Raw genomic sequence first — 27,957 nt, forward strand, 5'->3', positions numbered from 1 at the left:
ATCGGTTTACAACACAAAGAGCGGAGACTCTGAGAGGCAAAACCGCTTGCCCAAGGCCACACGGCGAGTCTGGGGAGAGTGAGAGGTGAACCCGAGACTTTTCGCTTTCTTTTCCTAGCTGGCCGCTTTCTTCCTCCCAACCCGCGGGGAAGTCAGGGGAGGAGCTGAGCACGGTTTACCCGGACCCGGGGCCCGGCTTTCCGGGGCGGTTCCTGGCAGCCGCGCATTCCTAAGCCACTCGAGGGGAGCGCGCCCAGTCGGGAGCCGTGCGTCCCGCGCTCGCCTGCGCGCTCCCGCATACCCGGGGCTCGGAGGAGCCCGGCCACGGTCTGGGCGCTGGTAGGGGCTGGGGTTCCTGGACTAGGGGCTGTTTCCCGCTGCTGGAGCCGGTGCTGTCCGGGGGGCCTCGAGAAACGCGCGGGCGGTCCCCGCCCCTGGAACTTTCCGCGGACCTGTCGCGATCCGACTGCGGAGGGACCCGCGGGGTTTAAAACAGTCCTGTGGCTCTAGGGTGAGTGGGATCGTCCGGTATCGTTTGTGGGGCTCCGGCTGAGCGGAGCTGTACGGACTCGGGACCAAATCCTCGTGCTTTTACCCCAGTGCTCTTTTCGCCCTCTCTTCTCCCCATTTCTACCCCTTCCTCACTTTTGCATTTCCCGCTCCCTCCTTTTCCCCCCTTTTCTCTCGCTCTTAGCCCCTAAGTTCCAGCTACCTTGGGCCTCCAGGGAGGCCGGAGTTTGGTGAGTAAGCCCACACACACCGAGACGTACTTTTCTCCGGCTTCCCTACTTCTGCCTTGTCGGGAAGCGCGCCCCCTCCTCCAAGACGCTCTGCCACCTTTTTGCTCTCCAGGCAGGGCGTCAGATCTCAGCTCCCCGGCCCGAGACACCCGCCTGGGTGGTGCCCTGGGAGTTGGAGTCTTTGTGCCGCTCAGAGCAGCGGATTATCTGTCCTCACAGCCCCGCGTAGAGGGAGCCAGGAGTTTGGAGTCTGGAGTGAGGAGTTCCAGCCCTGGCTCTGTGGCTATTTGAGCATCGCATCTCCGATCCTCGTTTCCCCATACGTGGAAAGGAGAAGACCTTTGTGTACAGAACGCAAATTAGAAAGGGAGTGTGAAAAGTATCTTGGAGAGAAACCTTCCTTCCAAGCTCCCTCCTCCTCTGGGGTATCTGTCTCTTCACTTATAATTTAATTGTTGGAATTGTGGTATTTTCTTGTACTCCATTCCTCCTTCACAAACATGTAAATTCCTTGAGAATAGGGACTATTTATCTGTCCTGATCTCTGAGGCATCTTCAGCATTCCACACAGGGCCTGGCAAATAGTGTACACTCAATACATGTTTAACTAGAGTGAAAGATGTGCTCCATGAAAGTCAGGGGTGGCCATTTTTACTGAGAGTGGCCAGGCTGGGTTCTTAATCATGGCAGCTTCACTTGTTTTTTGCTGCATAGTTGCCGTTGAGTCGGTTCTGACTCATGGCGACTCCGTGTGCTGCAAGAGCAGAACTGCTGCATCCAGTTTTCAAGGCTGTGACCTTTCAGAAGCAGATCGCCAGGCCTTTTTACCCCGGCACCTCTGGATCAGTTCAAACCACCAACCTTCTGGTTAGTAGCTGAGCACATCAACAGTTTGTACCTCCCAGAACTTTGCTGTTTCTAAAACTGGAACCAAACCTGTTGCTGTCAAGTTGGTTCCTACTTAGGAGATCTCATGTGTTAGAGTAGAACTGAACTCCATAGGGTTTTCTTGGCTGTAATCTTTACAGAGGCAGATTACCAGGCCTTTCTCCCTCGGTCCTGCTGGATTTGGTTAGCAGCCAAGTGCAAACCATTTGTACCTCCCAGGGACCTTCTCATTGTCTATAGACAGTGAATACTAAACTCCTGAAAGCTCCAGGTGTAGTGGTGGAGGCCACTCAACTGGTTGACTGTCAAAGGTTTCTTGAACATCACCTCTGTATCTGCTATAACCCATGGTACCTGCAGTCGGTAAACAGTCAGGAAGTCACTGTGAATGCCTGATTAGCCTGGGTGCGGGAAGAACATTTCCCCTGGAGTCAGGAGACCTCTGAGGCATTTCCCCTCTCTGACCTCACCATCCCACCTGTAAGATGAGGAAATGGGGGTGGAACATATATGTAAGTCTATCTGTGGTTGAGCCCACTTGATGTGCTCCTTGGATTGTGCAGACCACTCAGCACCCCTCTGAGCACACACAAGACAGCCCCGCGGAGCTTCAGGACATCATGTATTTCTACAGTGACAAAGAAAGAAGCCTAGAGGAAGCGCTTCTCCGGCAGCAAGCTCCTGTCTCCAGCTGTCTCAGGGTTACGAGTCATGTTCCATCAAATCTGACCTCTGGGTGGTGGGCCCCATGCGGAAAGGTCAGGGGATTCCCCTCCCTGGCACAGCCTGTGAATCACTGAGCTGTGGTGAAGTGTCTGAGACACAAACCAAACTAGAGACTCTGGGGGCCTGTGGTTGGGAATAGCCCAGTTCGGATACTGTGACAGATTAAGGAGGTCACAGCCTCAGATGCTTTCTCAGCCACATTATGACCCTTGCTTAAAAAACTTGCTTCTTTTTCTTCTCTGTGGATTGCAGCATACAAAGAAGATATCTCCAAGGAAACAAGACCTTTTTTTTTTTTTTTTATTGTGCTTTAAGTGAAAGTTTACAATTCAAGTAAGTTTCGAAAAAAGATCTTTATCTTGGCCTGTCTTACACTGCCACTACTGGCAATGATATCAAAGATATGCACATGTACTCACATTCATGGAGTCCCTGAGTGGTGCAAACAGTTAAGTACTCAACTGCTAATCCGACGGTTGGCAGTTGCACTCACCCAGAGGTGCCTTGGAAGAAAGGCCTGGCGATTTGCTTCCAAAAGGTCAAAGCTTTGAAAACCTATGAAGTGTAGTTCTACTCTGACGCACATGGGGTCGCCGTGAGTTGGAGTTCACTGATGGCAACTGGTTTGCTTGCTTTTGTTTTTTTTTTTTCACTCACACTCAAGTGTTGTCATTAGAATAAATGTTGTCATTAGCACAGTCTGCATCTCCCACTTTGACAATCCAGGTAACCTGAATGATGTAATAGTAATCATATTTCACAATTATTGAGTGCTTACTGTGAGCTAGACACTATTCAAGGCATTTTACATATTTTAACTCATTTAGTTTTTACTAATCCTAAAGGGGTTAGTAAAGACTAAATGAGTTAATCCTAAAGGGGGGGAACCCTGGTGGTGTAGTGGTTAAGTGCTATGAATGCTAACCAAAGGGTCAGCAGTTCAGATTCACCAGGTGCTCCTTGGAAACTCTGTGGGGCAGCTCTCCTCTGTCCTTTAGGGTTGCTATGGGTCAGAATTGACTTGACGGCAATGGGTTTGGTTTTTTTGGTTAATCCTAAAGGGGAAACCCTGGTGGTGGTAGTGGTTAAGTTCTGTGGCTGCTAACCAAAAGGTCAGCAGTTTGAATCCACCAGGCACTCCTTGGAAACTCTATGGGCCAGTTTTACTCTGTTCTATAGAGTCGCTGTGAGTCAGAATTGGCTCAAGGGCAGTGGGTTTGGTTTTTGGTTTAATCCTAAAGCATAAGTACGATAATCGCCTCCTTTTTATAGATGAGGAAACTGAGGTCCAGAGAGGGTAAGTTACTCACCCATGATCACACAGGTAGTGGCAGAGCTGTAATTTGGACCCAGGTAACCTGGCTCCAGAACCTGTGCTCTGAACTTCATTGGAATTCGGGGATCTGGGTTCAGATGTTGCCTCTGTCGCTTACTTACAGGATGACCTGTGTTTAAGTTAAGTGAGAATTTGACAGCCACTAGGGACTAGTGCATCACAAGGGACCCTAGTATCGTTCTAACTCACTAGGGAACCACAAGGTGAACCTCAAGAGATACTGGAGTATATGTAGGAGTAAAGGCTAAGAATTAGGTAGCCAGACAAGGGATAAAACAGGTCAGAGTTATAATTATTTGTCTTATAAAAAACAGGAAGACAGAATCAGTGACTAAACTGTGTACTCTGAATCGCTAAGTAGTGTGTAGATTGTGGTTATTGTTAGTCGCTGTCTAATCAGCTCTGACTCGTGATGACCCCATGTACAACAGGATGAAATGTTGCCGGGTCCTGCTCCATCTTCATGATTGCTGGTATGCCCAAGTCCATTTTTGAGAGTACTGTGTGTTTTGAGAGCCTTCCAACTTAGGGGACTCATCTTCCAACACCGTATCGGACAATTCTGTTGTGATCCATAGGGTTTTCTTTGACTGATTTTTGGAGGTTGCTAGGCCTTTCTTCCTAGTCTGGAAGCTCCACTGAAACCTGTCCATCATGGGCGACCCTACTTGTATTAGAAATACCAGTGGCATAGCTTCCAGCATCACAGTAACACACAAGCCACCACAGTATGACAAACTGTGTATAAATACATCTTCCCTATTTTGTTGATTTGAACTCTGATTGGCTGATGGGGCATGTGAATTGCTGATGATCCACTACATAGGACAGGGGAGAATGAAATGGAGGAGGCAGAAGAAGAGAGAGAGAAAAATAAACTGGGGCCCCCAAATCAGTTTCAGTGATGACACACATCTGGCACACTTGTCACTACTCCTTGTCCCTTGCCCCAGGCAGACATCGATAATCAGTACTTCGCACCTCACTTCCACAAGGCCTGAGAACTCTTCTCTAGTCAGCCCTCTGGACAGCCTCTACGGTTCATCATGCAGCTTTTATCTTGCTGTCCCAGAGACTTGCCACTTCATTTCTCTGCAGATGATCAAGCAAATAGCAAGTGGCAAAACAGGAGGCCTTTCTTTGTCAGTGTCCTGGGTGGCATCATAGGAAACAGCTTGGGGCGTTTTTTTAAATGAGTTATCTCCTCCCCTCACACTGTTCTATTTTTCTTTTTAGGAGTCTTCAACCCAAGACCATGCTAAAACTGGGGACAGGCCACTGGGGGGAAGGTAGGGTGAGAGCTGGCCAGACCCTTAGAGATCACCTTGTCTACCCTCCCCAAATGACTGATGAGAAAGCTGAGGCCCAATTTGAAAGAGTGACTTGTTCAGATCACACAGTGCATTAGTTTTCTATTGCTGCCATAACAAATTACCACAAACCCAGTGGCTTAAAACAAAACACGTTTATCATCCTATGGTTCTGTAGGTCAAAAGACCGGTACGGGCCCCATCAGTCTAAAATCAAGATGTTGGCAGGACTGCCGTCCTTTCTGGTGACTCTAGGTGAGAATGCAGACCAAAACCAGAACAGTTGCCTTTGAGTTGATTCTGACTCATGGCAATCCTATGTGTTGCAGGGTAGAACTGTGCTGCATGGGGTTTTCATAGCGGTGACCTTTCAGAAACAGATCCCTAGGGCTTTTTTCCGAGGTGCCTCTGGGGGAGTTCGAACCACCAGATTTTTGGTTAGTAGCCAATTGTTTAACTGTTTGTGCCACCCAGGGACTCCTGCTTATTTGGGTTGTTGGCAGAATTCAGTTTGTTGAAGGTGTAAGACCAAGGTCCCTGTTATCTTGCTTGCTGTTAACTGAGGGCCATTCCTGTTTCTACCGGCTGCCACATTCCTTGACTCAGCTCCCTTCCTCCATCTTCAAAGCCAAGACAGTAAGTCGAGTTCTTCTCATGTCACCTCTTGTTGATCCATTCTTCTGCCTTCCTCTTCTACTTTTAAGGACTCCTGGATAATCCAGGCTCATCTCTGCATCTCAAAGTCCTTAACTTTTGCCTCTGTTCTCATGGCTCCGCCCTCTGAGTCATTCGTCCCTTTTCATATTCACAGGGAATAGGAAGGACCTGGATACATTTGGGGGGCCATTGTTCTGCCTACCATACACAGTGAGGGCTGCTTTTGGAGACTGACTTGTTCAGGATCACACTGTGAAGCAGGGGTAGCATTGCCCCAAAGCTCTTTAAGCCTGTACCACTGAGCCTCCCAACAGCCCATCTCATGGGGAGTCTCCTTTGTCAGCCCAGACACAGCAGGCACTTAGTCACAGCAAGTAACAATGATGGATGGTCGTAGCTGGAACAAGATGCTGTGGATTTGGCCTGGGTTTTCTCCTCTCCTGGCTCTGTTGATTTCTAAGACTCTGTGATTGGCTGGGTTGGATGGTACATGCTGTCTTGAACAGCTCTGGCTGTGTTCTGATCTCTTTGAAATATCCTAGTGTTTTTCCATTCACAGTACAGCAGATAGAAACTCCATCAGGGAACAAATCTTTAGCCTGTTGGGATTTTTGCATGAGACAGGGGCCAGCTGGAGGAATAGGGGCAAGAGAACAGAGAACAGAGCTCTCCTCAGGGACCTTGGATCATTGGAAGGGCTTCCAGTTTGATTCATTTCATATTTTTGATAATTTGTGTCCTGTCGATTCCTTCCTCTGGGCCTTTCTTTGGAACAAAGGTCCCTGGTAAAGTGGATTCTGTGCTGGGTTGGTAAATGTTTGAGGCGCATTATTATACAATAGGAGAACTGTTTCCCAAGGGTAAATGTGAGGCCAGGTTGGCCTTCTCATACAGGACTTGGCATAAGAAACCCAACCGCCCCCCTCCCCTTTTTATCAGCCTCTGTTCTTTTCTGAGAACAAAGAAAGAAAGATTACACCCTGGGCAGCAGCCCCACCTTCACACACCCACCTCAGTATGCAGCTCATGAGCCCAGGGAACCTAAACTTGATTTGGCCTCACCAGCCCAGGCAAGCAAGTGAGAGGGAATGCCAGAGGACTTCATTTTGAAAGGCCAGCCCTCCTCTGACTGGTGCATATAGGGTAGGCTGTGAAAGAAAGAGGCCCCCCTAATCCTTACTGAGTGTATGGAGAGCCTAGATAACCATCAAATCAGAGGATGTCATTTTATTTTGGAGATAGGGTTGTTGACTTTCAGGGACATTGGGATTTCTATAGAGATGAGGATTCTCTCTGCAGCTCCTCCCCCAACTAAGTTCCAGGAGTTGAGTTTAAATGTGAAGTTCCTCAGTCTGTCGGTATTCATTCCTTCACTGACCTTCTATTTATCGGGCACTTTCTGTGTGCCACGCACAGTAATAGGTGCTAAGGATACAGCAATAGACAAGAGATGAGGCTTCCGCTCATTTTGGGCTTGTATTTGAGTGGGCAAAGATGGCCCAAAAAACCAACCAAAGAAACAAATGAGCTCATTTTACTTTATGAAAACTGTATGATAAAAGAAAACAAGGTATGAGACAGGATTGCTGGTAGATTAGGGTGGTAATTTGAAGAGGGAGTGTCCAGGAAGGGTTTTCTAAGGAGGTGTCATAAAAGTTGAGATCATGAACATTGAGACACTGGATATTGAAAAGGAAGATGAACGTTTAAGGAGGAGGGAACAGCAGCAAGCATAAAAGTCTTGAAGTGGGACCAAGGCTTGTGATGCAGGTCATTAGTTGCCCAGGCTTCTAGGTGGCCACTGGGGCCCCTTTTTGGTACCTGAATTGCCCACTCTGTCTGTCTGGCCTAAATGCTCCATTTGTTCCTGACAGTTCCACTCTCCGTCTGAGGGTGCAGCCATAAGAAGAGGTCCTAGAAGGTGGGTGACGGTGGTTGACTCCTGAGTCCTCTACCCTGGGAACTGTCAGCCTCTTTGCTCACATTCTGTAACGTGCTTGAAGAGTGATGAATCTTCAGACACCCCCAGCATCGTGACTCAGAGCTGGTTCTAGCTACTCGCGCCCTGGCCTTTGCCTCTGGTGGGAAGGAAACAGCAACTGCACTGTCTGCTCAGAACTCTTGCAGCGCTGGACTGAGGCCACACCTGCAGAAAACCACCTGCTTCTATCTGCCTTTCTCTTACTTTAGGATAATTACGCTGGCCTGCCAGCAGGAAGTCATTTATTTTATTGCCTTCTTCATCAGTAAACCATTGGCAATCTCTCAAAAGTTAACTGTTAGCTGCAGCTCAGGTGGTGAGGGTGTACATTTCCGGTGGAAGGTTAAATTTGCCCAGGGAACAGGCCAACAAAGGCTATTTGTTTTAGAAACTTACCGCTGCGGTTTCCTAGGTCAGACACAGAGAAGTCATGATGCCTTAACTAGTGGTGGGGCCTCTGAACTCTTTTTGAACTTAGGAGCTATGTGTATTCACTAGCTCAGTTTAGTATTTATGAAGTCCTTACTGTATATTAGGCACTGTGCTAAGTGCCATACACACATTAGCTCATTTAACTCCTGGGGGAATCCAGTGAAGTAGCTACTATTATTAGTTATTATTATCCCCGTTTTACAAATGAGGAAACTGAAGCTCAAAAAGGTTAAGCCACTTGCCCAACCCACCTGTGGGGTTCGTTGATGACATCTGTTCTGCTCATTCTGCTTTCCCCCTCATTTCTTCCTTTTGAACTCCTGCTTAACCTTCAAAACCCACATCTGAGACCTCCTTCTTTATGAAGTCTTCTATCCTGCCTCAGTAGAAACAAAGGCATGAGGACTAATGTTTTTTGAGTATCTACTATGTTCCCTGGTGGTGTAGTGGTTAAGAGCTTGGTTGCCAACTAAAAGGTCGGCAGTTCAAATTCATCAACTGCTCCTTGGAAACCTTATGGGGCAGTTCTACTCTGTCCTCTAGGGTTGCTATGAGTTGAAATGGATTTGATGGCAATGGGTTTGGTTTTTTTTTGTAGTTTACTATGTTCCTGCCCTCCTGGCACAATGTTTAAGCACTTGGCTGCTAACCAAAAGGTTGGGGGCTCAAACCCACCCAGCTGCTCTGCAGAGGAAAGACCTGGCAATCTGTTCCTGTAAAAGATTACAGCCTAGAAAACTCTATGGGGCAGTTTTACTGTGTCATGTGGGGTTGTTATGAGTCGAAAATTGACTTTACAGTACATAACAACACTGTGTTCCAGGTCTCTTTACATATTGTCTCACTTTACTGCTTTTGTTATTGTTGCTGTGTGCTGTGGAGTTGATTCTGACTCATAGCCACCCTGTGTAACAGAGGAGACCTGCCTCATAGGGTTTTCTAGGCAGAAATCTTTACAGGAGAAAAGGTGGGTTTGAACCAGGTCTTCCAACTGGTTCATTCTGGTTTGAACCTCTGCTGAGAAATTTGCATTTCTAAGAAGTTTTTAGCTGACGCATGTGATTCCACTCCTACATTTTAACAAGATCCCCTAGGTGATGACATAAGAAGGTGTTAAAATGTAGATTCTGATCCAGTATATCTGGGGTGGAATCATTGGCATTGACTGGGAACTTGTCAGAAATGAAAATTTCTCAGGGGTGAACCGGAATGAACTGGTTCGAAGCCCTGGTTCGAACTGCTGCTAAGACTGAGGTTTAGGGATTTTAGGTAATTTGTTGAAGGTCACACCTCTAGTAAGGATGGAAGGTGGAATTCAAATTGAGATCCTCTTAACCCTAGTCCATGCTCCTTCGACTTCTTTCCTCATCTCTAGTAGCATGTGGCTTGTACTTCTCGTGTAGCACTTTAACAGCTTGATTGAAAAAATTTTTTTTTATTGTAATTAATTATTGCAATTAGAGTGTGTGTGTGTTTTCTCCAGACAAGACTGAGCGTCTTAAGGGCAAGCACTGTATTTATTTCTATCTCTAAACCCCCTCCCGATCCCCAGGTAAGCACAGAGCTGTGTTTACCGAATTAGACTGAATTGTTAACTATCCCAGTTTCATACTTGGACGGGATGAATGGGTCAGTTTAATCAGTCACTCTGCTGGTTGATTTAAAAAAATCATTAACATGGGTTGATCCTCTTTGTTCAAAAAGTAAAGACATGTTCAAGTCTGGGATGCTAACAGACTGTGGCTGAAGGAGGGGAAGATATTTACTTAGGTCAGTGAGTTCCTACAGCCAATGACTGATAACAATAACAACAACAGACATTTGTAGAGTACTTACTGTGTGTCAGATCCTGCTGGTGCAGTGATTACGTGTTTGGCTGCTACCCAAAAGGCTGGTAGTTCGAATCTATCAGCTGCTCCTCGGAAACCCTATGAGGCAGTTCTACTGTGTCCTGTAGGGTCACTGTAAGCCGGAATTGACTTGTGGGCAATGGGTTTGGTTTTTGGTACTGTGTGTCAGGACACTGCCAAGTACTGTGTGTGATTATCTTACATAGTCATCCCAACCCCCTGAGATAACCCTCTGCAGTCAAGTCTATTCTGACTCAAGGACCCTATAGGACAGATTAGAACTGCCCCATAGGGTTTCCAAGGCTGTAAATCTTTATGAAAGCAGATTGCTGCATTTTTCTCCTGTGGAGCAGCTGGTGGGTTCGAACCACCAACCTTTCGGTTAGTAGCCGAGTGCTTAACCACTGTGCCACCAGGGCTCCTTACCCTCTGAGATAGAAGCTATTATTTTCCTATTTTTGTTTTTGTTTCCAGCAGAGGAAATGGAAGCATAAGGAAGTTTTAAGTAATTGAGGTTGCGCAGCTAAAAAGTGGTAGAGCCACATTTAAATCCAAGCAGACTGGCCTCAGAGCAAATGGGCTTTTAACACTACTCTGTAGTGTGAGTGTAAAGGAAAGAATTTTTCCACATTCCCTGCTGTTTCCAAATATTTTCTCCTCTCAGAAGAGTTTCCATGGCCTTGCTGGAGCATAGGAGCTTAGGGATTTTTAGATTTAAGAAACGTTTATTAAGTACCTATGCCACTGGATAAGGAGTCCTGATGACGCAGTGGTAAAAGTGCTTAGCTGCTAACTGAAAGGTTGGCGGTTCGAACCCACTATCTGCTGCATGAAGGATGTGGCAGGCAGTCTGCTTCTGTAAAGATTAGTCTTAGAAACCCTATGGGGCAGCTCTGCTCTGACCTATAGGGCTGCTGTGAGTTGGACTCAACGGCAGTGGATTTGGTTTTTGGTATACCACTGAATGAGTCCCTGGGTAGTGCGAATGGTTAAGCATGCAACTGACTACTAGCTGAAAGGTTGGTGGTTCAGATCCACCCAGAGGTGCTGTGGAAGACATACCTGGCAATCTTCTTCCAAAAGATCACAACCTGGAAAACCCTAGGGAGTGCAGTTCTACGGTACGCAATGGGGGTAGCCACAGCTGGCACTGACTTGATGGCAACTAACAACAACAACGACAACAACTTGTCACTAGGGAGGGAGGGCATTCCGTGGCAGAGAAACAGAAGTGAGCTGGGTTGGGTAAAACCAGCGCTAGGGCAGAGTTGGAACCAAGACGAAGTTGTTTCTGCCATCCCTTTCCCAACCCCTCCTCTATACATGTGTGTTTTTCCCTATGTGGTGGAATCTCCCACTGCAAGTAGGATTCCAGCGTCTCTCCTTCTGTCTCTGATGTTCTCACCCATGGTGAGGAATAAATAACTTTGAAGGCTTACCTATTACCTTCTTCAGTAGATTTATTTGCATTTGGGCCTTAAGCCAAAGGAATGAGATGCAAAGGGTGGAATTACATATATCAGTGATTCTGATGGGAAATTTGTTTGCCTTTGTTCCTTTTTTTTTTTAAAATGTATCTGGTGTGTATGTGTTGGTCCTGTAATACTACCTGCCCCATGTTTTCACGAAGTTCCTTAGGGCTCAGCACCTCAACCGCTTTTCCCCTCTCCCCGGCCCCCCGCTGCTCCTGGGTTTTGGATAGCAAAGACATAGTCAAGAAACTTGCCCAGCCCTCACTGTTTACATCAGCTTTTTCTCTATTGGAGTCCCTGGGTGGTGCAAACTGCTAATGCGCTCGGCTGCTAACTGAAAGGCTGGAGGTTGGACTCCACCCAGAGGCACCTTGGAAGAAAGGCCTAGTGATCTACTTCTAGAAAACCAACCATTGAAAATGCTGTGGAGCACAGTTCTACTTTGGCACATACGGGGTTGCCATGAGTTGGAGTCAACTTGGCAGCAAGCGATTTTATTCTCTCCCACCACTTTCTCCAACCTAACACCCTACTCTCTTTCCCTAGCTCCCATCTCAAGCAGGATGGTGATGGAATTGGAAAGAGCACCAAAAATTAGGAGGCTTGAGTTCTACTTGCAGTTCTGCCATTAGCTTGTTGTGTGTCCTTGGACAAGTTGTTTCTTTTCTTTGGCCATCATTTCCCTCATCTCTAAATGGGGGATAAGTTTTGTGGTTTAAATTAGATAATGAGGAAATTCAGTGTAATTCCTAGTACAACATGAGTTTATAGAAGTTTTGTCTCTACACAACAAACCTAATAAGGTATGGTATTGCTGTATTAGAATTCTCTTGCTGCTTAACAAATTACTATAAATTTAGTGGCTTAAAACAACACCCATTTGTTATCTCACAGTTTCCATGGGTCATGAGTCCAGGCACGACTTAGCTAGGCTCTTTGCTGTGTGTATCACAAAGCTGTAATCAAGATGGCAGCCAGGCTGCATTCTTATCTGGAGGATTAACTAGGGATGAATTTAGTTCTAAGCTCATTCAAGTTGTTGGCAGAATTAACTTCCTTACGGTTGTAGATGAGTCCCTGGAGAAGGACATCATGCTTGGCAGAGTACAGGGTCAGCGGAAAAGAGGAAGACCCTCAGCGAGGTGGATTGACACAGTGGCTGCAACAATGAGCTCAAGCACAACAACGATTGTAAGGATGACGCAGGACCCGCCAGTGTTAAGTTCTGTTGTGCATCGGGTCGCTATGAGTCGGAAGCGACTCGATGGCACCTAACAACAACAACAACATGGTTGTAGAACTCATGGTGTCTTGCTACTTCATGACCAGCAAGAGGGAGTCTTTGACTTCAGAAAAGCTAAGCCCTCTCTTAAAGGACTTGTAACTGATTAAGTCAAGCCCACCCAGGCTAATCTCTCTTTTGATTAAAGTCAACAGATTGGGAGTCTTTCTCATATCTGTCAAATCCCTTAATCTTTGTCATCTAATGTAATCTAATCATAGGGATAACATGGGGCGAGGGGAGGAGGAACAGAGATTATGGTTGAATTCCATCCACCATGTTGCTTCCAGTAGATATCCTATTTAAAATTGTTTCTGGAGTTTTCGGAGGCCCTGGTAGCGTAGTGGTTAAGAGCTATGGCTGCCAACCAAAAGGTACGCAGTTCAAATCCACCAGGTGCTCCATGGAAACTGTATGGGGCAACTCGATGGCAACAGGTTTGGTTTTTTTTTTTTCTGGAGCTTGCTAGAACCGGTTCCCTATTTTCTGGGTAGGTCAAGTGACTTCATTTATGAAATCACATCTAAAAATTACCTGTCCCTACACTAAAACTATACTGCTTTTAACTTATTTTTAAAATGCAATATATTATGCTTCCCGTGTTGCCATGTGTTGGAATCAACTCAACAGCAATGTTTTTTTTTTTCCTTCTAAAGTAATTATTCAGGGTTATTTTTTCCCAATCCCATTAAATAAATGTGTAGTTATTTACAGAAAAAATCATTTAAATCTTAACTTTTTATATTTAACTTTGGTACTTGTTTATTTGAAATCATCTATTACAGAACACTTAGTTTAAGAAATCTTTGCCTTTTGTCTTCAACCAATTTTTCACATCTGTTCTATCAGAGCGTTCAATGTGTTGAAATCTCCCATTGTAATTGTGGATTTTCTATTTCTCCTTAGGGTTCTGTGATTAAGTACATAAAAAATTAAAATAGTTCTCCCTTCCTGGTATCCTAGTAATACTTTTTTGCTTTTACGTCTACTTTGTCTGATAAGATAGTTCTTCTAGTTGACGTAATTCAAGATTAGATGGTATTTCTTTGCTATTCCTTTACTTTCAGTCTTTCTAAATCCTCATGTGTGTTTTAAAATGTATATTTGCATTTATATATACCAAAAACCAACCAAATCCAGTGCCGTCAAGTCAATTCCGACTCATAGCGACCCTATAGGACAGAGTAGAACTGCCCCATAGAGTTTCCGAGGAGCGCCTGGCAGATTGGAACTGCCGGCCCTTTGGTTAGCAGCCATAGCACTTAACCACTATGCCACCAGGGTTTCCGCATTTATGTATGGACAAGTTATAAAAGTATGTAAAGATATATTTTTGTATATATGTATGTGAAGTTTTAGTTTTATATATAGTCTGTTAGTCTTTGTTAGTTTGGGTTTAAGTCTACCATTTTTCTATTTGGCTCACCTGTTTTTTTTGTTAGATTTCGTTGGCTGTTGTTTTCATTCTCTTTTTTTGCCCTGGGCAATAACTTGGAAGTTATGTAATCTTTTACTACTCTTAATGGCCACCCTAGAGATTGCAATAGCATCCTTGATTTAACAAAGTCTAACGTTATTTGGTTCCTTTTCCATTTCCCAGACAGCAAGAAAATCAGAACACTTTAATTGTATTTTTCCCTTTGTTATTTTTCTACTGTTATTGAGTAATTTAATTCTGTGTTTTTGTCTGAAAATGTCTTCTTTGACTGTAATGCTCGTTACTTATTTTTGTTCAGCTCTTTAAAGATATCGTTCTGCTGTTTTCTAGATTCTATTGTTTCTATTGAGAAGTTGCTGTCATTCTGGTTGTTTTTCATTTAAAGATATTTTTTTCACTTTATGTTTATCTTCAGTTTTCAGGAGTTTTACTATAACGTGTCTAACTATGAATTTCTTTTTATTTATCTTGTTAGGAGTTCATAGGGCTCCTTGAGTCTGCAAATGGATGCTTTTCATCAGCTTTGGAAATTCTCAACCTTTATTTATCTAATACTGCTTCTGTCCCATTCTGTCTTCTCTCCTTTTTGGGGGACTCTGTGTCACTGTTTCCTCTATGTCTCTGACCCTGTATAGTGGGGTAAATGGTGACCGCCTCCCCACCTTCCCTGCCCCCGCCCCCCCCAAAAAGGATGTATTTATTCCCTAATTCCTGGAACATGTGAATATTACCTTATGTGACAAAGATGTGATTAAGTTAAGGAGTTTCTCCTGGATTATCTGGGTGGTCCTTAAATACAATCACATGTATCCTGATCAGAGCGAGGCAGAGGGAGCTTTGAGATAAAAGAGAAGGCAGAATTGGAATGATGCAGCACAGCCCAAGGAACATCCTGGAGCCACCAGAAGCTGGAAGAGGCAAGGAATGTCTGCTCCCCTAGATCCTTTGGAGGGAGTGCAGCTCTGTCAACACCTTGATTTCTGGCGTTCAGAACTTTTGAGAATAAATTTGTATTGTTTTAAGCCATCTAGTTTATGGTAATTTATTACAGCAGTGCTACAAAACTAATGCATCCTGTTTTCTCTATTTTCCATCCTTTTGGTTCTCCCTGATTCATTTATATATTTTTTTCTGCCCTATATCCCATAACTTTTTTCATCTGTGTCTAATCTGTTAAATTCATGCAGTGCATTTTAAATTTCTATATTATTGCATTTTTTCAGTTCTAGAATTTCATTTGGTTCTTTTAAAAAATCTGTTGTGGCTTTTCTCATCATTTCCAGTTCTCTGTCAAAATTCTCAGTCTTGGATTTGTTTTTCTTCATGAACATTGTTTTTCTCCTTAAGCAGTTATTTAAAGTCTTTGACAACTCCAATATCTGGGGCCTTTCTAGGTCTTTTCCTGTAGTTTGTTTCTGATGGTTCTGTTTTTTGTCTGCTTGTCTTTTGCATTCATGGTTATTTTTGATTATGTATTAGACATAGTATCTAAAAAAATAATTTGAGGCCTACGGTGATACTCTTTTTTCTAGAGAGGATGTATGTTTGCTTCTCCCAGGCGCCTGGAGGCACTAATGGTCTGGGACAAGCTTAATCCGGTTTAAAGGCTTGTGATGATTCAAAGCTGGGCTGCAGTCTCTGGGAAGACTGGTATATTTCCAGTTCACCCTCAGCACTAAGGGTGCTCTTTGAAGTCCAAGCCCAAAGTGCAGAGTTTTTTTTTTTAATTATGTACCCTCCTTCTTTTGTCAAGCTGTAGACTCCAGTTTTTATGTACTAAATCCCCTGAGTCTGTCAGAAACACTGTTCAGTCTCTAACCTTCTCTAGGAGAAAAGGTGCCCCAAATGCCAGGCTCACTTTCTCTGGATTTCTGTCTTTTCCCAGATCTTAGCCTGGTGAGTCTTCATTTTATTGTTAGTTCTCCATTGCCTTTAAGCAGATTTTTTTTTTTTTGTCAAACTTGTCTAGTTCTCAGTAAGAGGATTGGTCCAAATTGTCTAGATGACACTTACCAGAAGTGAAAGTCCTGATCTTTGTAGATGGCATATCTTTTTTTTTTTTTTTTACTGTGAATTAGGTGAAAGTTCACAGAGCAAATCAGATTCCCGTTTGATAGTTTGTACATAAGTGTTTCGTGGCTTTGGCTTCATTCCCCACAATGTGTCAGCACTCTCCCCATTTCCACCCTGGGTTCCCCATTTCCTTTGGTCCTGATTTTCTACCCCCTCCTGCCTTCTTATCTTTGCTTTTGGGCAAATATTGTCCTTTTGATCTCATATAATTGGTTGTTCTAAGGAGCATGTTCCTCTTGGGTGTTGTTTATTTTATGGGCTTGTCTTGCTGTTTGGCTAGAAGGTGGTCTCCAGTACTGGCTTCAATTCCAGGTCAGATGGGTGTTTTTAGGGCCATAGTATTGGGGGTTTCGTATCTCTCCTTAATTCTCTAAATCTTGAATGGCCTTTGGCCAAAAGCAATAAGAGTTTAACCTAGACTTAGAAGAGAGCTATGGATATGGTATACTTGTGCTCATACTTCTGGCTCTCTGTTGACTATTTGGAGGTAGCTGTAGTGTAATGGTAAGTATAGGGTGGGGAGACCTGGATTTGAATCCCACTTCAGACTTTTACTTAGCTTTATGATCACTGGCTGGTTAACTTCTCTCAGCTTTAGTTTTCACACCTGTAAAATAATACCTCCACCCTCCCTGCCCTGGAGGCTTACAGTTGAAAGATGGATAGATATCTCACACTAGTTTCCTTGTATTTATTCCGTAACTACCAACTTGTGGGAAATCCTAGTTGTAAAATTTATATAATTTCTCCTGTAACTAGAAATTTTGCTGTATGATATGATTGGCTATAACAATGATTCGTTTTTCATTTTTTTGGAAACAAACTTTTAGTTGCTTGAGAGAAATGGTTCCAGAAGGAAAACTTGGTGTTTCTTAAACAGATAGCAGGGTATCCCCTTTCCTGCCTACCTTGGACCAGGCGAAGTATGTGGGGGATGTGATGAGTTCTCCACTATGGAGAAGCTACCACTTTTTCCGCATACACTCAGTATTCTCAACAGATACGAAATAGTCATTTCTGGATTATTGACTATTTTTCATTAAATTGAATTGCTTAACACCTGTGGGCTAAGGAGGAGCCAGGACGTGTGTAAGACCTGTAGCTGATGGGATGGCGTGTTTGGTATCAGTGGCTTCTCTGCTGGTCAGGTCAGTGTGATGTTAATGAAGAGTTTCTTAGACAAACTTATATTGAACATATGTCGAAGTTTACTATTCATTAATGAGGTAAATAGCAGATAGTGTTTGCCAGTTTAAAATGGCATGGGAGATAGGAGTTTAGGTCTGACTGCTGCTTTACTTCCAGTGGTCATAAAAAGGTCATATTCTTACCAGTGTAAGGGCTAAATTTGTGATATGAATTACTCAAATCATACCCCTACATGGGCCATTAATCAGAAATAACAAGTAACAATTCTGAGAAGCAAGCGATAAGCAGACTGATCTATAATTATCAGTTAGATGTACCAAGAAACAAGGTTTTATGCACTCACAAGGAACCAGTGCACCCAGATGGCAAACTGAGGTCAAACAGAAGTCACCTAGCAGAAGCTTAGAGACCTGCTTTTTCTCAAGAAAAACTTCCCGGCATACAATTAAAGATGCTCAGCATATGGTTTAATTAGCTGTTATTTGGGGGACAGAATTTTCCTTTCATAGGGAGGGGTAGAAGTGACTGGAACCCCTATGACATAGGGGAGGAAGAGGCCATCGGAGACACATATTTTAGAATTGAAACAGGGAAATAGAGCTCCCTGTGACATCTGACGCCTGACCATGTCTATGGCCAGCCCTGGAGTCCTGGAATGGTAGCTCTGGAAGGGCCCTTGGAATACGGCGTAACCTGCGATTTTCATACTGTGTTCTGAGCAGTCCAATGGGTCAAGGGGAAGCTGAGCAGCTATGCTGAACCAACAAGTAAGCAGGCTGTGTCAAGCAGGGACACCAAAAAAAAAAAAAAAAAAGAAGAAGAGAACACGAGAAAAGTGATTTTGTCAGAATTTTTCAGTTATAAGAAAAAGTACTTCATTTCATCATAACATATAAATTCTTTGTATTATAGTTTAGTATTTGCTTTTATTTAAATTGCATGTGTGAAGGAGGTGGGCACCTTAATTTCTACTGTTTGGGGCCTCTGTGGGTATTGATCCTGCCCTGCTTACTGGGTCGCTTTAGGGTCGCTGTGAGTTGGAATTGACTTGATGGCAATGGGTTTGGCTTTTTTTTCGGCTGGCTGGGTAGGACCCACCCCCTCCCTGCACTTCCACTAGAGCAGCTGTACTTCTGTTTTAGTGATTGGGGTTTTATACACAATTTCTTTTGTGAAAGAGTAATATTGGTTCAGGCTAGGACAGAGGTTACTGAAAATTTCATTTATCTGTTTGCTATGTTTTTTTTTGTTGTTAGGGGCACTTGACATGATCAGATTTATGCATTTGAATAGTTATTCTGGAAGGGAGGGGGCTTGAAGGCAGATGTCTTAGTTTCCTAGTGGTGTCGTAACAACATATACCACAAGTGGATGACTTTAAAGAACAGAAATTTATTTTCTTGCAGTTCAGGAATCCAGAAGTTTGAACTCAGATCATTGGCTCTAGGGGAAATTCCTTTTTTGTTTCTTTCAGCTTTTAGTAGCTGCTGGCAGTAGGTGGGCTTGTGCATGCATCTGTCTCCATCTTCACATGGTGTCTTCCCTCTGTGTGTGTCTCTCTCTGTGTCTGTACTCCCCTTTATAAGATACCATTCAGAAGGCATGAGGTTTAGGGCCCAGCCTACTCTGCTGTGGAGTCCTGGGGTTGTGCAAAAGGTTAAGTGCTCAGCTGCTCACCAAAGGGTTGGCAGCTCAAGTTTACCCAGAGGTGCGTCGGAAGGAAACCAAAAAGAAAAAACCAAACCTGTTGCCATCGAGTCAATTCTGACTCATAGTGACCCTATAGGATGGAGTAGAACTGCCCCATAGAGTTTCCAAGGAGTGGCTGGTGGATTCTAACTGCTGACCATTTTGTTAGCAACTGAGCTCTTAACCACTGTACCACCGGGGCTCTTCTCTGACTCATAACCAAAAAAAAACGCAAACCCATTGCTGTCTAGTCAATTCTGACTCACAGTGACCCTATAAGACAGAGTAGAACTGCCACATAGGGCTTCTAAGGAGCAGCTGGTGGATTTGAACTGCATACCTTTTGGTTAGCAGTGTAGCTCATAACCACTACACCACCAGGGCTCCCTTTGACTCACAGTGACCGTATTAAAACAACAACAACAACAAACTATGCCACTCATAGTGACCCTATATGGCACAGTAGTGTTTTCTTGGCTGTAATCTTTACAGAAACAAATTGTCAGGTCTTTCTCCTGTAAAGTGGCTGGTGGATTCGAACTGCTGACCTTTAGGTTAGTAGCCAAGTGCTTAACCACTGTTCCACCAGAGCTCCTTCCTTGGAAGAAAGGCCTGGCAATTTACTTCAAAATAAATCAGCCATTCATAATAAAATCTATTACGAAAACATTCTGCATCCCACTTTGAAGAGTGGTGTCTGGGGTCTTAAATGCAAGCAAGCAGCCATCTAAGACGCATCAATAGGTCTCAACCCACCTGGATCAAAGGAGAATGAAGAATACCAAGGACACAAGGCAATTACGAGCCCAAGAGATAGAAAAGGCCACAGGAACCAGAGTCTACATCATCCTGAGACCAGAAGAACTAGGTCGTGCCTGGCTGTAACCAATGACTGCCCTGATAGGAAACACAATAGAGAACCCCTGAGGGAGCAGGAGAGCAGTGGGATGCAGACCCCAAATTCTCATAAGTCCAGACTTAATGGTCTGACTGAGACTAGAAGGACCCTGGTGGTCATGGCCCCCGGACCTTCTGTTGGCCCAGGACAGGAACCATTCCTGAAGCCAACTCTTCAGACATGGATTGGACTGGACAATGGGTTGGAGAGGGATGCTGGTGAGGAGTGAGCTTCTTGGATCAGGTGGACACTTGAGATTATGTTGGCATCTCCTGCCTGGAGGGGAGATGAGAGGGTGGAGGGGGTTAGAAGCTGGTGAAATGAACATGAAAAAAGAGTGGAGGGAAAGAGCGGGCTGTCTCATTAGGGGGAGAGTAATTGGGAGCGTGTAGCAGGGTGTATATGGGTTTTTGTGTGAGAGACTGACTTGATTTGTAAACTTTCACTTAAAGCACAAGAAAAATTATTAAAAAAAAAAATTAGCTATTGAAAACCTTATCAAGCGTAGTTCTACCCTGACACACATGGAGTGTCCATGAGTTGGAATCTGCTCAGTGGCGACTGTTTTTTTTTACTACTCTGATGTGACACATTAACATAACAAAGAAAAACCCTATTTCAAAACAGGATCATATTCACAGATACAGGGGTTAGGACTTCAACATATATTTTTTGGGGAGCACAATTAAATTCATAACAGTTGGGGGGAACCCCTGGACCTCAGTTTCATCATCTGTGAAGTAGGGCTGGTACTAGCTTTAATGCTCCGTGATTGATTGTGGATGAACCCTGGCACCCGACTTCCTGTAAATCACAGGTTTTGCTTATGAAACTCAGCCGTGAAGATTATGTATTCCTGGCACTTGGAGTCACAGAGACTGTTTGATGTTAATGGATTTACTGGAAAGGCCTTTTGTGGGGTTCCTTTGCCTGAAACAAACTAGCTGTTGATGTAATCAGGAGACCACAGACTATAATTTCTCCCACCCCTGGCTTTTCTTAACAGTGTGTGTCTCCTGTGACTCATGCTTCTGTGTCTTAGACCTTGGAGAAGTGACAAAGGTTCCAAGGCTGAGGCAGGGCTGGCTTGTGCTGATACCTCCTTTGCAGGCCCCGGCCTGCAAATCCTGGGCCATGGAGAGCTGGCCAGAGCTTCTCTTTCATCCTGAAACTTGCTCAGATCTGACCAGCCTGGCTGCAAAGCATTGTCAAATAAAAAAACAAATCCAGACCTTGAATCACAGAGTTTAGGTAAAAGTCAACATTATCAGCACCTAGCAATCAATTCCCAAATCGCAGTTCTAGAAAGGATCCTAGAGACCTTAGAGATCATGGAGTCCAGCGGTTCCCAAGCCTGGCTTCCTCCCCTCACCTCGCCTCTTGAGTCTATTTCAGTAAGTCTCGAACAGGCCCCAGAAATCAGCTTTTTAAAAACACTGTCCTGAACTAATTCGCACAGCTTGGTACTTGGTATTTGATAACCACTGATCTAGTCTACCTTAATTTTTTTATTGTTGTAAAAATATAGATAACATAACCTTTACCAGTTCAACATTTTTCACATGTACATTTCAGTGACACCAATTGCATAGTCTAATTTTATTTGATTTAAAAATTATATATATGTACTTGAAAGCAGAGACTCAAACAGAGACTTGTATACCAATGTTCATTGTAGCCCTATTCACAGTAGCCAAAAGATGGAAGCAACCTAAATGCCTATCAGTGGTTGAATGGATTAAAAAAAATGTGATAAATATATACAATGGAATACTACTAAGTCAATAATTTCTTTTATGAGGATCAGAACAAAGCTGGTTCCTATGAGGTGGAGGTTGAAGATGTCCCAAATGTCCAGCTTTTGCCAGCTGCTGTCCCACTCCATCATCTCTAACATCAGCTACTTTCTCTCCCCTCAGTACTCTCCCTCCTGTCTTTGGGTTCCCTAATTTGCTGTAAGATCTCACAGAACTCAGGAACTGTATAAAGGAAATGGCTCATGTGGTTGTAGAGGGTGGCAAGTCCCAAATTCGTGGGTCAGGTGTAGGCTTCTCCCTGGCTCCAGTCTCTGCCCGAAGGCACTCAGCTTTCTCACTCTGTGAGCTGGGATGCTCACTATGCTGTCTCCTATGGGTCTCTCCCGCTGGCCTCTCCTTCCTTGATGGGCTCTTCCCTTTCCTGCCTCTGGGGTGGCTCATTTCAAGCCCAGCAGGATGGCAAAACTGACTAATCCCATTGGTGGGCCACAATTACCCTATCACACAGTTCTGCCCCGTCACCTGGGTGGGAGTTACAACACCATGGCTAGAAAGGCCACACAAAGAGCAATCCATTACACCACAACTACTCAACCAGTAAGAGAAATGAAGCCTTGATAAACCAAAACCAAACCTATTGCCGTTGAGTTGATTCTGACTTATAGCGACCCTATAGGACACAGTAGAACTGCCCCATGGGGTTTCCAAGGAGTGGTTGGTGGATTTGAACTGCCGACCTTTAGGTTAGCAGCTGAGCTCTTAACCACTGTGCCACCAAGGCTCTGAAGTCTTGATACATGCTACAATATGGATGGAACTTGAAGACATTATACTGAGTGAAATAAGTCAATCAAAAAAGGACAAATATTGTATGACCTCACTTATATAAAAAGACAAGAAAAGACAAATGTACAGAGACCAAAGTTTATTAGTGGTTACTAGTGGTGGGAGAGAGGGGGAAAGGGAGGGGTTCAATTATGGATTACTGAGTTTTGGTTTACAGTGATGGAAAAATAGCATTGATTAAGGGTAGGGTTGCACAGCTGATTATTGTAACTGCTCTCGATAAGTTGTACGCCTGTAAAAATTGAATTGGCAAGAGTTGTGTGATAAATTTACAACAATGACCAAAAAAAAAAAAAAGCAGCTGCTGAGGCTGCTTATGTGTAACCAAACACCACGTGGGATTTGGTTTCTTGCTTTGGAGGTTTAGGGTCATGGTTTCATGGGACATTCCAGTTAATTGGCCTAATAATGTGTTTAGTGCTTCTGTTCTACCTCCTAGTTCGTTGCCTAGTGGCTGGGATCTTAGAAGCTCACAAGTGGTCATCCAAGGCACAACAATCGGTCTCCATTTGCCTGGAGCAACAGAGGAAGAAGGAAAGTTAGGAATGAGAGGAGGATATGGAACGTGTGGCTAATTGTCTCCAGGACAATTGCCTCTTTTGCCATGAGACCAGAAGAATTGGATGGTGCCTGGCTACCATTACTGAACATTTTGATCAAAGATTCCATAGAAAAAGCCTCATCAAAAGGGGGAAAATGCAGAACAGAATTTCAGATTTTCATGAACTCCAGATTTCCTGGAGCCTTGAAGGTTGAATGAGCCCTTGAAACTTGCCCTGAGAAAATCTTTAAACTTTAACCAAAAATATCTCCCGAAGTCTTTGTAAAACCAGACGGTAGTTTAGCTTAACTAGTAAAAAAAAAAAAAAAAAAATTCTGCCTTGAGCATTATACTCTTCAGATTTTGCTATATGGGATCAAATTGACAACAACAATTCGAAAGATTAAATGGGAACCTTAGGGGGCAGTGAGTTTTATGTTAAAGGGAGAGGAACAATTCAGAAAAGGAGGGTGAGAAGGGTCACTCAACTTGAGGAATGTAATAGATGTCCCCGAATTATACACGTAGAGATTGTTGAGTTGGTGTATGTTCTGCTGTGTACATTCCCAACAACAAAAATAAAATTAGTAAAATTTCTATATGCACTTATTCCTTTTTAATAGAAAATTATAAAGTAAAAACCCAGAAAGCTCATTTTCTCCTCTACCCAGATGGTGTAAAAATTAAAATACATGCTCGTGATTAGAAAATTCCAACAGTATAAAAAAATGCAGAATGAAAAGTAAAAGCCTCTCCCACTGCTTGTCCAGCTCCCCAAAGGTAACCACTGTAACACTTTCTTGTGATTCCGCTCAGAGTCTTTTTTGTTTGTTTGATTACGTATATATCCTTATCTCTCTGTCTGCCTGCTTCTTTTACAAAATCTGAACCAAAGAAATCATCCTATTCACACTATCCCTCACCTTGCTTTTTTTTCTACTTAAAATATTTTAGAGCTCTTCACAGATCAGATATCCAGATCTACACCTGTTCTTTTTAATAGCTATTAAGTAAGTTAATATTTGTAAAGCACTTGGGACAATACTTGGCATGTAGTAAGCACTATGCAAGTATTTGTTGAACTAGATGAGTGAATATATGAAAATCGCTGCCTGGTATTCCACTACATGCTTCTACCCTATTTTTCTATTCTCGGACACTTGGCTTGTGTCTGTTGCTGTAACAAACAAGGAAGACATTAGCATCCGTGTATGCATACCTTGAGGGCTCTACTTTGGGTATGGTGATCAGTACCTTACTTTTGGTGGCAACAGTGTGCACAGAGCAGAAACAGAAGCCAAAGGCAATAGAAAAGAAGAGTTGGTGATCAGGTTAAGAGCAGGAAATCGGACTGAAATTGGGAATTTTGCCTGGGACCTAAAACCATGAAATTATAGATCTTAGATCTAGAGGGGACTGCGGATTGTGCCAATCCTGTGCCCTCTGGGCAGGGAATGTATTACACCCGGGGTTCCCAAGTGCATGCAGGTGCTGAGGTCCCATGATGAGCTAGGGGTGGGGATGGAGGGGGGCGAGAGGGAGCAGTGCTGTGGGAACTTTAACATTTTTAGAGGAAACTCTGGGAACTAGTAGCTGGAGGTACTTCATAGCTTTAACTTTAGATTGGTAGGACGTAAATACTTATTATACTGAACCTAACTACCTAATAAACAGAACTGCTAGGTGTTTCTTTTGTCCCAGGGAACCATGAAAAATTACTAAGACACTAAAGGTGCTGTGAGTCAAAAAAGTTTGGGGACAACTATATTGTATCTTTACCCATCAGAATTCATAGCTGCAAGTGAGAGAAACCAAATTCACACTGGCTTAAACAAAAACTGACTTATTGGCTCATATGTGTGGGATGTTCAGACTCGGCTAGGTTCAGCTGCTCAAATGAGGTCATCAAGATTCCATCTCTCTTTCCTGTTCTAGGACTAGGACAGCTCTCTCCACATGAGGCAAGATAGTCCCAGGCCCATCCTTTTCCAGACTCACATCTTTTCAATTTAGCAATCTCAGAAGAAGGAACCATTTTTCCTAATAGCTTGTGCATAAAAGCCCTGGGGAGGACTTTGGTTGACTTAGCGTGGGTCACTTTCCCATCCCTATAATGTAGCCAGGATTTTGGAGATTTTTAATGGTCAAACCTAGGTCACATATTCATCCGTGTGCTCAGGTGAGTTCCCCAGCTAGATGACATGGAATAGGTAGGGTCTGCACAAAAAGAGAGTCCCTGGTGGTGCTGCTAACTGAAAGGTTGGAAGTTCGAATTCACCCAAAGGCACCTCAGAAGAAAGGACTAGTGGTCTACTTTCTGAAAAAATCTGCCACTGAAAACCCTGGAGCACAGTTCTACTCTGACGCACATGGGGCCACCGTGAGTTGGAATCAACTCACAGCAACTGGTTCTACAGAAGAGGATTTTGTTACCAGAAGAAGGGGAAAGATATCGTTGTTAGGTGCCGTTAAGTTGATTCTGACTCGGGACTCCATGTGACAGTAGAACTACCCCGTAAGGTTTTCTTGGCTGTAATCTTTACTGGGGCAGATCACTAGGTCTTTTTCCCACAGAGTGGGTAGGTGGGTTTGAACCCCCAACCTTTCAGTTAGCAACCAAACCTTAGAGTGCTTAAGTGTTGCACGACCAGGGATCCAGCACCAAAAACAATAGATTTCCCATTTTACAGGTGAGGGAACAGGACTGGTAGTATGGTACCGACCTGGGTTCACTTCCTTGGAGTCCTCATTTGTAAGATGGAAATCGTTGAAGATAAGGACACATAAATAAAAATAAGGATGATAACAGTAATCCTTAGCTCATAGGGTTGGTTGTTGAGGTGAGGACTAATGAGTTAATACACATAAAGTGCCTAGTAGAGGGCCTGGCACATAGGACCAAAAACCAAACCCATTGCTGTTGAGTTGATCTTAAGTCATGGCGACCCTGTGTGTTATAGAGTAAAACTGCCCCATGGTATTTTCTTGGCTGTAATCTTTATGGAAGCAGATTGCCAAGCCTTTCTTCCATGGTGCCACTGGATGGGTTCAAATCACCAACCTATAGATTTGTAGTCGAGCATAAACCCTTTGTGCCACCCAGGGACCTTGGCACATGGGGAGCCCTCAATAAATGAAGTCATTATTGTTATTGATTAAGGGACCTTAAAGATCACACAGCTGGTAAAATGACTCAAGCTTCTGACTCTGGAGTAAGTTTCAACTCTAGAGACAGAGAGCAGGTGCACAACAGTGATTTCCCTTTTCCTGTCGCAGGTGAAGCAACATGGATGCTGTCAGCCAGGTACCTGTGGATGTTACGCTCCCCAAGCACGTTTTGGACATCTGGGTCATTGTCCTCATCATCCTGGCCACCATTGTCATCATGACCTCCTTGTTGCTGTGCCCAGCCACTGCTGTCATCATCTATCGCATGCGGACTCACCCTGTCCTCAATGGGGCTGTCTGAGAACCTCCCAAGAGGGCTAGGTGAGGGATGAGGACAGGAATCCCCTCCCTCAGCTTCTGCCGCTTTCTCAGAAAAGCAGCAGGAGGGACTTTGGAGCTGGGTATGTGAGAGGAAACCTGAGTTCTAGTTTTGATTCTGCCACTGGCCAGCTGTGTGAGTTTGGTCAAGGTACCTAACTCTGTGAGCCCCAGGTTCCTTATGATTCGAGTGAGGATGATGATCCCTGGCCATCCTACCTCACAGAGGGTGATAACCAAATGACTTAACAGAGGTTAAAGCTGTTTGTGAGCAGTCAAGCCACCACACGTATACAAGGTGTTACTGATGAGTGCTGAGAAGCTTTGAAGAACCAAAGAACCTGATTGCTGGTGGTGGACTTAAAGGTGGTGAGGAGAGTGACATTGGAGCAGGGCAGCCTTTTCCAGTGCCCTCAGGTCAAACCAAGCAAAGGGCACTCTGTCTTTATTCTAAGGGGCCAGCATCACATAGCTCAAAGTTCTTTTCTTTGAGGTGCGAATCTCTCTAGTTTTCTCAGAGGGGAGAGAATTCAGCATGGCAGGGCGAAGGGTTGGGGAGATGGGTGGAACTCCCCAAGACCTTCTCTGTGCCAGAATCTCTGCCCCTATACAACCTGGAGGAAGGCTCTGCCATTTCTTCTCAATGCCAAGGGAGCTGGGGCAATGGGCTGATATGCTTTCTTCTTTTTGAACTAGGGTCTCACATCTCAGTTACCTTTGGCATTCAAGCAGTGTTGGAAAAATGCAGGGGATTGAGTCCCCTGCCCAGCTTTTGGGATCTCTAGTCCTTATCTCTTTGTGTTTCCCCACACCAGAGGAACGCAGTCCCCTCAGTCTCAGCTTCTCTTATAATTAGCTCAATTGTATAATGTGTCTGCCCCTCAGTCCTCCCACCCATGCTGCCACCAATGCAAGATACACACTTATCTTTAAGAAACGATCCTAGAACTTCGGAACCAACTCAAGACAACGATGGCTAATTTAGTTGCTATGGCAAGTGTATTTATATAGAGAGATTTTTGGACAAGTCAAGCCCTTTGATACCAAAATCAGGAATATCCTGGGATTTATTAAATTATCTAAGAAGAAAGCACAGATATAAGAATATTATTGTGTGGAACAATGCATTTACTGTGATCTAATTTCATTGATGTACACAACCAATTTCCAATAAAATACTGGAATGAGCACATCTGAGGCCCTTCTTTAAAAAGCACCTGTTGAATCCAGGAACTCAGGTAAAAGGTTTCCACTGAATTTGTGGGCCTTAGAGATGTTTGAGGAGCCTCGGTGGTGCAATGATTAAGCACTTGGCTGCTAACCAAAAGGTTGGAGTTTTGAACTTGCCCAGCAGTTCCATGAAAGACAGACCTGGCGATCTGCTGTTATAAAGATTACAGCCTGGA

At 44.0% G+C, this 27,957-nt stretch overlaps 1 protein-coding gene across 1 annotated transcript; it reads left to right on the forward strand.

Moving 5' to 3' along the window:
• SMIM3 (small integral membrane protein 3) lies at window positions 1–27,743 on the forward strand. The gene is made up of 2 exons (XM_049874145.1): window positions 1–511; window positions 26,342–27,743. The coding sequence occupies exon 2, from the start codon at window positions 26,352–26,354 to the stop codon at window positions 26,532–26,534; it is 183 nt and encodes a 60-aa protein (XP_049730102.1). The 5' UTR covers window positions 1–511; window positions 26,342–26,351; the 3' UTR covers window positions 26,535–27,743.
• Window positions 27,744–27,957: the final 214 nt, after the last annotated feature.

The sequence above is a fragment of the Elephas maximus genome, chromosome 2, assembly GCF_024166365.1.
Source record: "Elephas maximus indicus isolate mEleMax1 chromosome 2, mEleMax1 primary haplotype, whole genome shotgun sequence".
Lineage (NCBI taxonomy): Eukaryota > Metazoa > Chordata > Mammalia > Proboscidea > Elephantidae > Elephas > Elephas maximus.

What these genes read in the sequence shown, in the direction of transcription:
- SMIM3 (XM_049874145.1), top strand. Translation starts at nt 26,352, where the DNA reads ATGGATGCTGTCAGCCAGGTACCTGTGGATGTTACGCTCCCCAAGCAC.